Source organism: Perca flavescens, chromosome 18 (assembly GCF_004354835.1).
Source record: "Perca flavescens isolate YP-PL-M2 chromosome 18, PFLA_1.0, whole genome shotgun sequence".
NCBI lineage: Eukaryota > Metazoa > Chordata > Actinopteri > Perciformes > Percidae > Perca > Perca flavescens.
This window is the reverse complement of record NC_041348.1, coordinates 28,294,723-28,308,064: the sequence shown is the minus strand read 5'-3', so window position 1 is coordinate 28,308,064 and position 13,342 is coordinate 28,294,723. Positions and strand designations below refer to the sequence as shown.

The window sequence follows — 13,342 nt, the reverse complement described above, 5'->3', positions numbered from 1 at the left end:
GGACCATAGGCAGGCTGGGGGAACTCATATTAATGTTAAAAAACCTCATAAAGTGAAATTTCCATGCCATGGGACCTTTTTAAAGTCACTTGCTTAATAAAACCCCAGTATTCATTCTTATTTTTAGCTCTGGTTTGGTCTCCACCAACTCCTGAGAAAAATATCTCTGGCTCTTAAGGAGCTAGAGTTCCAACTTTTTCCACTTCCCAGCTAGTCTCTCATTTTGCCTGCTGTTTGGTGCTGGGCAGGTGTCGTGTACAGCATCAGAGCTTTTTTTTACTGAAAACAGCTGCTGCTGGAATAATAATAATGAGCACATTTGCTTCAAACCAAAACAATGAGCTTAAAGAGGCTAAAAAGCTGCATTGAATGCTAATGAATAGTGGTTTTGCACAATATAAATGTTAGTAAACAAGTGTAAATTATCACATAAATAGTGATATTTAGCGTTGTTGCTTTATGTGATTTTCTTAGATCCTTAAATCGTCCAGTGCCCAGTCCCCAATCAAGGAGCGGAGCCGGGGAAAATCCTTATCACCACGGCGACGACAGAGCAGTCCCCAGCGACGCTTCACGCGCAGAGACAAATCGTGAGTGTTTTTCATCGCAGGAGCAAATTGTGTGTATGTGTGTGTGTGTGTGTGTGTGTGTGCGTGTGCGTGTGCGCGTGGTCTTGTATGCTCTTTTACAGACCATGTTCACTGTTTCAGCAGCTTATAGGATTTTTAGACGGAGAGAGACTCCATTGTTTGGAGTGTGTGGTGGTTTCCAAACCTACCAGTGAGTTCACCAGCGGTTTAATGGTGGATGCAGGTATTTATCAACCCTTCTATGTTCCTTCCTTCCCCCTCTCCCTTTCCCTCTCCCTTTCTCTCCATGGCTCTGCTCTTCGGGTCAAGGAGAGTTGAGACTTTAGGTGGTGTGTGTGTGTGTGTGTGTGTGTGTGTGTGTGTGTGTGTGTGTGTGTGTGTGTGTGTGTGTGTGTGTGTGTGTGTGTGTGTGTGTGTGTGTGTGTGTGTGTGTGTGTGTGTGTGTGTGTGTATGTGTGGAGCCCTTGTTCTGTTCAGCTGACACTCAGCAGCAGAGTGCCTCCCTTCGTCTTTCTGAGATGCAGCATGTAAGGCCACTTACGCTGCGAGTGAAATACTAATCCATATATAGAACCAGAGAGAACATGAACCAAAACTCCATAGAGAAATCTGGGAATTTTAAAGCCGCCTTGCTCAGTGGCCACCATGCACATATTGAAGAACATGGAGATACTTTTTAATTTGACATGAAAGCGGTTACTGCAGTTATGAAGGATATCTGGATTTTCTGTATAGATTTTTAGTGTGTGAATCTCTTCAAATAGGCTTTTTTTTTTTTAATCCGACTACACTCCTGGTGAATTTTCCCAAATTGTTTTCTTAGTTTGAAGCACTGTCAAGAGTAAATGAAGTAATTACTGTTATATCTCTGGGAAAAACATATTATTTCAGGGTTAGCAGCTCTTAATGACAGGGTGACTCACCTCTCCGATTCAATGGCAGGGAAAACTTGACACAGACACACACACACCCACACGCACACGCAGGATGCTGAGTGTGTTTGCGTGTTCTGTCAGCTGTGTGGTAGGATGTAACACAATCCGACTTGGACAGCAGCTGCAGCCCACCGTACTGCAGAGTCACCACAAACGCACACAAACGCACACACACTCTGCACCAAAATTAGTGACATTCCCGGTGTTGCCATTTGCCGTGGCACTGCGCTGACCTTTTTTCTGTGAGAAGCTTGGATTAACCGTCATTACTCAAATGGTTGTGTGTGTTTAAAAACAAAAACGTAATTCTTTCAGTCATCTAAAGTCAAATTATGTCCTGTATCAAAATATGTAGAACTGAACCTGTTATTAGGTCATTTGAGACAACAAATCATAAAACCGCAATGCAATTCAGCTATATACACATTGAAAACGACAGTGGATATTTAAATTACAGCCACAGATATTATCTCAGCAACCTAAGCTTTGCATTTTTGTGTGTGTGTGTGTGTGTGTGTGTGTGTGTGTGTGTGTGTGTGTGTGTGTGTGTGTGTGTGTGTGTGTGTGTGTGTGTGTGTGTGTGTGTGTGTGTGTGTGTGTGTGTGTGTGTGTGTGTGTCTGTCTTTCTTCTCTACTAGCTTTCAGCACAAGTTAATATCAAAAATGAAAATGGAAGGCAAATTTCTGCAACAAATCTTTAAAAAAGCTACTATTTTGACTATCAATTCATTGTTTCAGTTATTTATCAAGCAACATGCTGCTTTTTCCTGTTTCATATCTCTGTAAACTTAACATCTTTGGGTTTTGGACTTCTAACAGACCAAATGATTAATCTCTGGAAAAGAGATCAGCATATTAATCGTTAATAAAAGTTTTTAGTTATTAGTTGCAGCCATAGGTTGCAGCCTTCTTATATTTATAAGCAATGCAGATTAAGTCACATATATTGGCCCATGATCTACATGGAACTTACACATTACAAACTTAGGAACAGGAATTTAATTCAGGATTCCTACATTACAGAACTTTGAAAGGTGTTTTTTAGCCTGAAAGATTTCTCAAAGTTTTCTGCCTACTGCATTTAACCACCACGCCCCCTAGTGTTGAGTAATAAAAATCTCAAAAATAGAAGGACTTTGGAGAGACTATCATGTAGAAAACCTATAAACCCAGAATTTATTTTCAAGAAAAGGTATTACACACTCAGTTGAATGAGGAGGGTTTATAACCCTCATGCTTATAAGTGTCCTAAACTTAATAAGGTGCCTTAAAGCCAAACTTGATCCTCTGCCTGTCATTGGCTAGAGACACGTGATTTTTTTTTTTTTTTGCAAAAAAAAAAATCTCATGAAATCTCATCACAAGGAGCTACAGATATGCGAGTTAGAGAAAGCTCATGTGAGTGTGGAAAGTTTCTGTTATTATCGTAAATCTGCTTTCTTTCCCCTTCAGGGTTGAGTCAAATAAATTGTTATTTTAATCTTCATAAAAGTTAATTGTCTCATCAGTGCGGAGAAACCGTTTAAATGATCAGGACACATCAGAACATCACATTACCACTTTAAACCACTCGAATGTGGTACTTAACTGTTATCAAGAGAGCACTTACGCACTTAACAACATGTTGCCACTTCACACAGACCGCTGCAGCAGAGACAGCCTAATGATCTGCTGCTGCGGTTTAAACAGCCGAGAGCACGGGTGCTTCTACACCACAGGGTTATTTTAGCAGCATGATCAAGACGTTTTAGGAGGCTTTTAACAGCGCTGCCTGCTATACACCAACAAATACAACACAAAACTAAATTAAGTGAAAAAAAGAATGAAAAAGTACAAAAGAAAGACAGCAAGCACTAAACAGCACTAAGAAAGCAAAGACATAGGAGCTTGCGAGATGACAAAAACAGGGTAAAGAGAGGCAAAGAGGAGAAATAGAAGAGAAGGCAAGAAGAAGAAAGGGAAAAGACCAGGGGAAAGAAGAGAGTGACATGAAAGAAGCCAGGAGGAGAGAAAAGGGCAGAAGAAAGGTTGGAAAGAGGAAGGTTGAGAGCGAAAGAAAAATAAGAGAACAAGGCCTAGCAGAGGATAGGAAGAAAATAGGAAATAAAAAAGAGAGGAGGAATAAAAAGGTCAGTTCAACGGATTGGCTTCGACAAATTACACTTCTCCTTGATGTGTCAGAGAGAGAGCACTTGAAAGCAACCTTTTAAGCAGAAATTGCTGAAGAAAATAGAAGAGGATAAAAAAAGAGTGAGGGAGGAGGGATGAGAGGAGGAGATGACATGAGAAGAGAGTACAAGAAGAAAAGAGGAAAGGGCATTTAGCATTTAATACTGATAACCTTCTGGCTTTTGGAATCTCTTACTGAGAAATAAGAGAGAGCTGAAGCTCTTTCTCATTTTCCGTCGTCATTTCTTCCTGCTCTTCCAATTTAATGACTTTTTTCTGACTTTTTCAACTTACTATACTATGACTTTGACATACTATACTATGACTTTTTTTATTATTTTCTTTGACATGCTATACTATGACTTTTTCGACATACTATACTATGACTTTTTATGTCTTTTTGACACACTATATTATGATTTTTTAAAGACTGTCGACATGCTATACTATGACTTTTTAATGACTTTTTTTCAACTTACTATATTATTGTTAGACATACTATACTATGTTTTTTTATGACATACTATTCTTTGACTTTTCGACATACTATACTATGGTTTTTTATGACATACTATTCTTTGACTTTTCGACATACTATACTATGGTTTTTTATGACATACTATTCTTTGACTTTTCGACATACTATACTATGACTCTTTGCAACATACTACTATGACATTTTTGTGACCTATATCGACATACTATACTATGACTTTTTTCCAACATTATTATACTATGACTTTTTTTCTACGTACTATACTATGACATTTTTTGACTTTTTTTGACACACTATACTATGACCTTTTTATTACTTAATTTTCAACGTACTATACTATGACTTTTTGACTTTTTTCTCCATACTGTACTATGACTTTTTAATGACTTTTTTCAACATACTATACTATGTTGTTCACTTCTCCGTGAACCATCACCTTATCGTGGTGGAGAGGTTTGTGTGTCTCTGTGAACCTGAGGGTTGTGTTGTCTAGAGCTTTGTGCTCCTGGTAGGGTCTCCCAAGGCAAAGTGGTCTCAGGTGAGGGGCCAGACAAAGAATGGTTCAAAAACCCCAATGAAAAAGCTAAGCAGAGATGGAGTGACCCTGCCAGGAGGAAGCCGGGGCCCCGCCTGGAGCCAGGCCCAGACGGCGGGCTCGCCGGGCGAGCGCCTGGTGGCCGGGTTTGCCACGGAGCCCGGCCGGGCACAGCCCGAACAAGCTACGTGGCTCCCATCTCTCCAGCCCATGGGCCCACCACCTGTGGGAGGAACCGTTGGGGTCGGGTGCGATGCCACATGGGTGGCAGTGAAGGTCAGGGGCCTCGACAGACCAGACCCGGGCGGCAGACGCTGGCTCTGGGGACGTGGAACGTCACCTCTCTGTGGGGGAAGGAGCCGGAACTGGTGCGGGAGGTGGAGCGCTACCGGTTAGATCTGGTGGGGCTTACCTCTACGCACAGTCTTGGTTCTGGAACCATACTCCTGGATAGGGGTTGGACTCTTTTCTTCTCCGGAGTTGCCCAGGGTGTGAGGCGCCGGGCGGGTGTGGGGATACCATCCAAGCTGTGTACAGTAAGGATGGGACACTGTTGACCTCAACTGAGGAGGTAATAGGGCGGTGGAAGGAGCACTTTGAGGAACTCCTGAATCCGACTAATACGCCCTCTATGTTAGAGGCAGAGCTGGAGGATAATGGGGGATTGTCGTCGATTTCCCAGGCGGAAGTCACTGATGTAGTCAAACAACTACACAGTGGCAAAGCCCCGGGGATTGATGAGATCTGTCCAGAAATGCTCAAGGCTCTGGGTCTGGAGGGGCTGTCCTGGTTGACACGCCTCTTCAACATTGCGTGTTAGTCTGGGACGGTGCCAAAGGAGTGGCAGACTGGGGTGGTGGTTCCCCTTTTTAAAAGGGGGACCAGAGGGTGTGTGCCAATTATAGGGGTATCACACTTCTCAGCCTCCCTGGTAAAGTCTACTCCAAGGTGCTGGAAAGGAGGGTTCGGCCGATAGTCGAACCTTGGGTTGAGGAGGAACAATGCGGATTCCGTCCTGGTCGTGGAACAACGGACCAGCTCTTCACTCTCGCAAGGATCCTGGAGGGAGCCTGGGAGTATGCCCAACCGGTCTACATGTGTTTTGTGGATTTGGAGAAGGCGTATGACCGGGTCCCCCGGGAGATACTGTGGGAGGTGCTGCGGGAGTATGGGGTGAGGGGGTCTCTACTCAGGGCCATCCAATCTCTGTACGACCAAAGTGAGAGCTGTGTCCGGGTTCTCGGCAGTAAGTTGGACTCGTTTCAGGTGAGGGTTGGCCTCCGCCAGGGCTGCGCTTTGTCACCAATCCTGTTTGTAATATTTATGGACAGGATATCGAGGCGTAGTCGGGGTGGGGAGGGGTTGCAGTTTGGTGGGCTGGGGATCTCATCGCTGCTCTTTGCAGATGATGTGGTCCTGATGGCATCATCGGCCTGCGACCTTCAGCACTCACTGGATCGGTTCGCAACCGAGTGTGAAGCGGTTGGGATGAGGATCAGCACCTCCAAATCTGAGGCCATGGTTCTCAGCAGGAAACCGATGGAATGCCTTCTCCAGGTAGGGAATGAGTCCTTACCCCAAGTGAAGGAGTTCAAGTACCTTGGGGTTTTGTTCGCGAGTGAGGGGACAATGGAGCGGGAGATTGGTCGGAGAATCGGCGCAGCGGGTGCGGTATTGCATTCAATCTATCGCACCGTTGTGACGAAAAGAGAGCTTAGCCAGAAGGCAAAGCTCTCGATCTACCGGGCAGTTTTCGTTCCTACCCTCACCTATGGTCATGAAGGCTGGGTCATGACCGAAAGAACGAGATCCAGGGTACAAGCGGCTGAAATGGGTTTCCTCAGGAGGGTGGCTGGCGTCTCCCTTAGAGATAGGGTGAGAAGCTCAGTCATCCGTGAGGAGCTCGGAGTAGAGCCGCTGCTCCTTTGCGTCGAAAGGAGCCAGTTGAGGTGGTTCGGGCATCTGGTAAGGATGCCCCCTGGGCGCCTCCCTAGGGAGGTGTTCCAGGCACGTCCAGCTGGGAGGAGGCCTCGGGGAAGACCCAGGACTAGGTGGAGGGATTATATCTCCAACCTGGCCTGGGAACGCCTCGATCCCCAGTCGGAGCTGGTTAATGTTGCTCGGGAAAGGGAAGTTTGGGGTCCCCTGCTGGAGCTGCTCCCCCCGCGACCCGACACCGGATAAGCGGACGAAGATGGATGGATGGACTATACTATTACTTTTTATGGCTTTTTTCAACACACTATATTATGATTTTTTTTATGACTTTTTTCCTACTTTATTATACTGTGACTTTTTTTCTAGGTACTATAATATGACATTTTTTCTGACTTTTTTCGACGTACTATACTATGACTTTGACATACTATACTATGACTTTTTTATACATACTATACTATGACTTTTTATGAATTTCTTCAACATACTATACTATGACTTTTGTTTTGACAGACTGTCTTTTTATAACTTTTTTTGACATACTATACTATGAATTTTTTCAACATAATATACCGTACTATTGACTTTTTTTGACATACTATGACTTTGACATACTTTACTATGACTTTTTATGACTTTTTTTGACATACTACACTATGACTTTTTTATTATTTTCTTGGACATGCTATACTATGACTTTTTCGACATACTATACTATGACTTTATGGCTTTTTTTGACACACTATATTATGACTTTTTAATGACTTTTTCAACATGCTAAACTATGACTTTTTTATGACTTTTTTCAATTTACTATATTATGACTTATTTTTGCCTTTTTTCCTTAATACTATACTATGACTTTTTATGATTTTTTTCAATTTACTATATTATGACTTATTTTTGACATTTTTCTAAATACTATACTATGACTTTTTATGATTTTTTCGACATACTATACTATTACTTTTTATGGCTTTTTTCGACACACTATATTATGATTTTTTTATGACTTTTTTCTACTTTATTATACTATGACTTTTTTTCTACGTACTATAATATTAAATTTTTTTACTTTTTTCGACATACTATACTATGACTTTTTTGTTACTTATTTTTCGACGTACTATACTATGACTTTTTTCTGACTTTTTTCGACGTACTATACTTTGACTTTTTATGAATTTCTTCAACATACTATACTATGACTTTTGTTTTGACAGACTGTCTTTTTATGACTTTTTTTGACATACTATACTATGAATTTTTTCAACATAATATACCATTGACTTTTTTTGACATACTATGACTTTGACATACTTTACTATGACTTTTTATGACTTTTTTTCGACATACTATACTATGACTTTTTTTTTATTATTTTCTTGGACATGCTATACTATGATTTTGTCTACATACTATACTATGACTTTTTATGATTTTTTCGACATACTATACTATGACTTTTTTTTGACATACTGTCTTTTTTTTTTTTTTTTTTTGACATACTATACTATGACTTTTTTCAACATAATATACTATTTACTTTTTTGACATACTATGACTTTTTTCAACATACTATACACTACTATGATTTTTTATGATTTTCTTTGACATACTATACTATGACTTTTTCGACATACTATACTATGACTTTTTTGCGACATACTATACTATGACTTTTTATTACTTTTTTCGACTTACTATACTATGACTTTTTCATGACTTTTTTGACATACAATACTATGACTGTTTTTATGATTTTCTTCGACATACTATACTATTACTTTTTAGGACTTTTTCAACTTACTATACTATGACTTTGACATACTTTACTATGACTTTTTAATTACTTTTTTGACATACAATAATATGACTGTTTTTATGATTTTCTTCGACATACTATACTATTACTTTTTAGGACTTTTTCAACTTACTATACTATGACTTTGACATACTTTACTATGACTTTTTAATTACTTTTTTCGACATACTATACTTTTTTCGACATACTATACTTTTTTCGACATACTATACTATGACTTTTTTTATTATTTTCTCTGACATACTATACTATGACTTTTTCGACATACTATACTATGACTTTTTTGCGACATACTATACTATGACTTTTTTAATGACTTTTCTTCGACATATTGTGACGTTTTTGCCACTTACTATACTATGACTTTTTATGACTTTTTCGAGATATACTATGACTTCGACATACTATACTATGACTTATTTATGACTTTTTCGACATATACTATGACTTTTCGACATACTATACTATGACGTTTTTGCGACATACTACATTATGATACTATACACACACTATACTATACTATGACTTTTCATGACTTTTTTATGACTTTTCGACATACTATACTATGACGTTTTTGCGACTTACTATACTATGACTTTTCATGACTTTTTCAACATACTATACTATGACGTTTTTGACATACTATACTATGACTTTTTTATGATTTTCTTCGACATACTATACTGTGACTTTTTCAACATACTATACTATAACTTTTTCATGACTTTTTTCGACATTACTTTTTATAAAATTCTCAGACATCATTCTGTGACTTTTTTATGACAAATATGAAATATAGTAGAGAAAAAAAACTTTAATGGTGAAAATTGATGATACTGAGGAGGGATCCCTTTGTTGGGTTGGACAGACAGGAAACAAATGGCAAGTGTACAGAATAGCCGATATAATTAAATGATAGTATGGACAATTCATATGACAAAAGATATACATAAAATGTAAAAACATTTGAAGAAAATGCATTCAGGAGAACCTTCCAGATGTTGCCAATCCAGTCATAATCCAGATTATGACATCTCTACTATGTAACCTGGACAAAAATAAAAACCTGAAGCACATCATTCCCCTTTCATCTTAGCTCTGTTAAATTAATTTTGATTTGTCTATTTTATAAATATTAGCTGTGCATTATGTGGTTGACATTGGACGTTGATGTCATGTTGCATCAGTATCAGGAAATCAAATTGTCTCTTGCTGACTTTGGCATCCTGCTAGCCAATGTGCAGGCATCAGACGTTGAGCTGGGTGGCCTTTTGGTTTCCTGTTGTGGTGTCCTTTCACTGAGACTTGGCTGGATCCTGGAGTGCCGTCGCCATTCAAACAGGAGATTTTTTCTGTATGCTGATCTGATGGACACATTCTTCTTCATGATGACTCATAAATAAAAAAAGTCATACAAAAATCATAGTATAGTATGTCAAAAAACTTCACAGTATAGTATGTTTAAAAATGTCAAAAAATACATAAAAAACTATAGGATAGTATGTCAAAAAAGCCAAAGTTTAGCATGTTGAAAAAGACATAAAAAGTCATAGTATAGTATGTCAAAAAAAGTCATAGTATAGTATATCAGAAAAGTCATACAAAGTCACGGTATAATATTTTGAAAAAAGTCATAAAAAAACAGGATAGTTTGTTGAAAAATACATAAAAAAAGTCATAGAATAGTATGTCGAAAAAAGTAATAAAAATGTCATGGTATAGTATGTCGACAAATCTTCAAAAAGTCGTAGTATAGTATGTTAAAAAAGTCATAGTATGTCAAAAAGTCATAGTATAGTATGTCAAACAAATCATTAAAAAGTCATAGTATAATGTCGAAAAAAATCATAGTATGTCAAAACAATTCACAAAAAGTCATAGTAGAGGATGTTAAAAAAGTCATAAAAAATTAATAGTATAGTATGTCGAAAAAATGCATAGTATATTGGAAAATGTAAAAAAGAAAAGTGTAAAGCACTTTGAATTGCCTTGTTGCTGAAAGGTGCTGTAGAAATAAAGTTGCCTTGCCTTCAAACCTCAGCCAGTCAGTCCCTAGGGCACAGAAACCACTGTTGTGCCTTCTTGTCTTACAGGAAGCGTAACGTCAGCAGCACTGCGACTGCTTTCGCCTCGCCATTAATATCATATCGCAGCAAACGCTGTCTACCACACCTGAAACCACTTTACCGGCATTGCTGTGACTCACTGTGACTTCAACAAAACTGCAGAGCCGACGTAGTTTACTCCGTCCGCACTTCTGCGTGCGTGCGTGCGTGCGTGCGCGCGTGTGTGTGCGTGTGTGTGTGTGTGTGTGTGCGGGTGTGTGTGTGTGTGTGTCGGACCTCTGCTCTCTGTCAACATGCAGAGAGGACAGATAAGTTTGATTTTACGTGAACCAATACTCGGTAAAAGTACCAGGTTCGGTACCCAATCCTAATAGTATGTCGAAAAATGTCAAACATTTGTCACAATGTAGTATGTCGAAAAGTCATAAAAAGAAATATTATAGTATGTAAAAAAAGTCATAAAATGTCCAAGTATAGTATTTCTTTCAAAAACAATGTTTATTTCATGTAATTGTTCATCCCACTGTTTCTGTCACTTTAGCAAAATGCTCCATGTTTTTGTTGTATTAATCAATATCAATAAAAGCCTAATCAACAAAATAAACAAATATTGAAACAGAGAATAAATCTAGAGCTTATCAAAAGAGCTGGTCTGTTTTTTTTGTCTCACACATTAACTTTACATTTTAACAGACAGGGATTTCAGACATACTATACTATAGCATTTTTGAATACTATACTATGATTTTTTTTTGACATACTATGACTTTTTATGATTTTTGACACACTATTTAGGGATGAGTGAGAGGAATATGTGTAATGGATGGTTAGTTAGGAAACAGTTGAGGTTTGTACTAGTTTAGGTGTACTGTGTAACATTTAGGAACACATGGACTTCTACAATGGCACCACTGTGTTTTGAATACGCACTGGGTGACCTGACTGTTTATCTGCTGCTCTCTCTCTGTCTTTTAGGCCCGCCTCGGTGGAGAGGAAACCTCCGGAGCTCAGCACGCTCAACGACGGCTACCAGATCCGCATCTGATCCTCTACTTCACCTCCCAATCATCCCAAATCCGTCCAACCTTCTCCGCCGACCTGATCCTGAACAGTCTCTACCTGCCACCAACGTTTGCAGGAGAGGAGTCCCTGCACCTAGAGCGATTTTACACAGACAAAGTGGACACAAAAATAAGTTTCAAGAACCTTTCTGCGCTTCTTTAAAGCCGAGGAATCAGACAAAAAGTGTCTGGTTGGTCTGGTTTTTATACCCGTTTTCCCCAAGCAATGAATCCTCGACAACCGCCTTATCATCACACACCTGAGAGTGGCTGCTCTTTTTTCTTTCCCACTGACACATTTCAGTCAAGTAGCTGAAGCGCTTACCCTGACCTGGGATAAAATCAGAAGAAGTGATATCAATGTATTTCTAGGTTTACAACATTTCAATCAGCCGTCATGTCCTTCATGACAACAGATGTAACCAAGTATTTCTATGACCCCCCCCCCTCAGTGACAACGTGTCTCAGAAAAGAGCTACAACATGAAGTGAGAGAGAAGAAAGGGTTGGTACAAATAAGTGAACATATTCATATGTGACAGGTAGCGATGATGGAAGATGGCTTCTGTTTGCACAGAACACGACTAAAAACAACATTAATTTATTGGTGCTTTTGGCATGTAAAATGATTGGTTATCCTAATGCCACTTCTATAGCACAATTTTAATACTGCAGTAAATTTATTTTGTAAGGGATGGGAGTGAGGATGACTTTCATTTTGTTGTCACTTTTCCAACATGGCAGAGGCTGCAGGGGAAACAGAGACCGATTCAAAGCTCTTGTTATCCCACTTTATTCTCACATGCCTGCTCAACTACTGCAACACTGTGGCTTCAAGAAAAAGGTCATAAAGGAATGTTCAGAAGTAATGCTTCAGTTACACTTTTGACTTTCCCAAAAAAAAAATAATCCTGAACCAACAGCAGCTTAAATAAGATGACTAAGTAGGCTTCCACATGCAGATTCTATTGATCAGAGCGGACGAGTGTAGAATAGGGAGAGGGCGTTCGATAACTTATGCAGAAATATCAAAGATGAGAGTCGATAGAGAGGAAAAGGAAGAAGAAGAGAAGAGAAGAGGAGTAAGGAGAGAGATGATTTACTGCAGAAGATCAGTGAAGGATCATTAAAGCACTGCGGCAAACCTCCTGCCTTCCCTCCCTTCTCATTTTCCTCTTCCTCTGCCCTCTGTTGACACATTACTGAATACATAACCACAGCCCTGATCCATCCAAGCCTTGTGAGTGCTAGAAAGAAACTACTGAAACAGAAAAAAAAATATCAAATACAAATGAGAAGAAGTTTAAATGAAAGTTAAGATGTTTTTAAAGTTGGGTTGTATGAAGTACTACATTGTATTACCTATTAATTTGGAGAAGGAAACCAGAGTACCGACACGGAAGCTAAGCAATGTACTACTGTGGACGGGCGCGGCAGGTAAACGTATTTTAGACACCTAAAAAAATCTATATCGGTTTATGTGTATGCTATTTTTTCACCACTTTACCTTGGCGTCAGACAGCCCTTTATGACTGAAGCCTTTGTATCCATCTATGCTCTCTTTAAAGCCAGGCATCTTTTGACAAAAACAGAAATTTTACCTCGCAGAACACAGGAGTTGCTGGTCTACTGCTGCCTCGATCGGTTAGGCTGTTTGTGTTGTTGTGTGACTCTGGCGTTTTAAAGTGTTAGTTTGTATTGCAGTCCATCCACATGCTGTGGAGCGGA

At 39.4% G+C, this 13,342-nt stretch overlaps 1 protein-coding gene across 1 annotated transcript in view; it reads left to right on the top strand.

Moving 5' to 3' along the window:
- Nucleotides 1–12,881, top strand: part of vash2 (vasohibin 2) — a 38,703-nt gene extending 25,822 nt beyond the window's left edge. Inside the window, exons 8-9 of the mRNA XM_028605594.1 lie at nucleotides 475–590; nucleotides 11,530–12,881. Coding sequence (XP_028461395.1) covers nucleotides 475–590; nucleotides 11,530–11,599 — 186 coding nt within the window. The 3' untranslated portion in view covers nucleotides 11,600–12,881. The remainder of the gene's footprint in view (nucleotides 1–474; nucleotides 591–11,529) is intronic.
- Nucleotides 12,882–13,342: the final 461 nt, after the last annotated feature.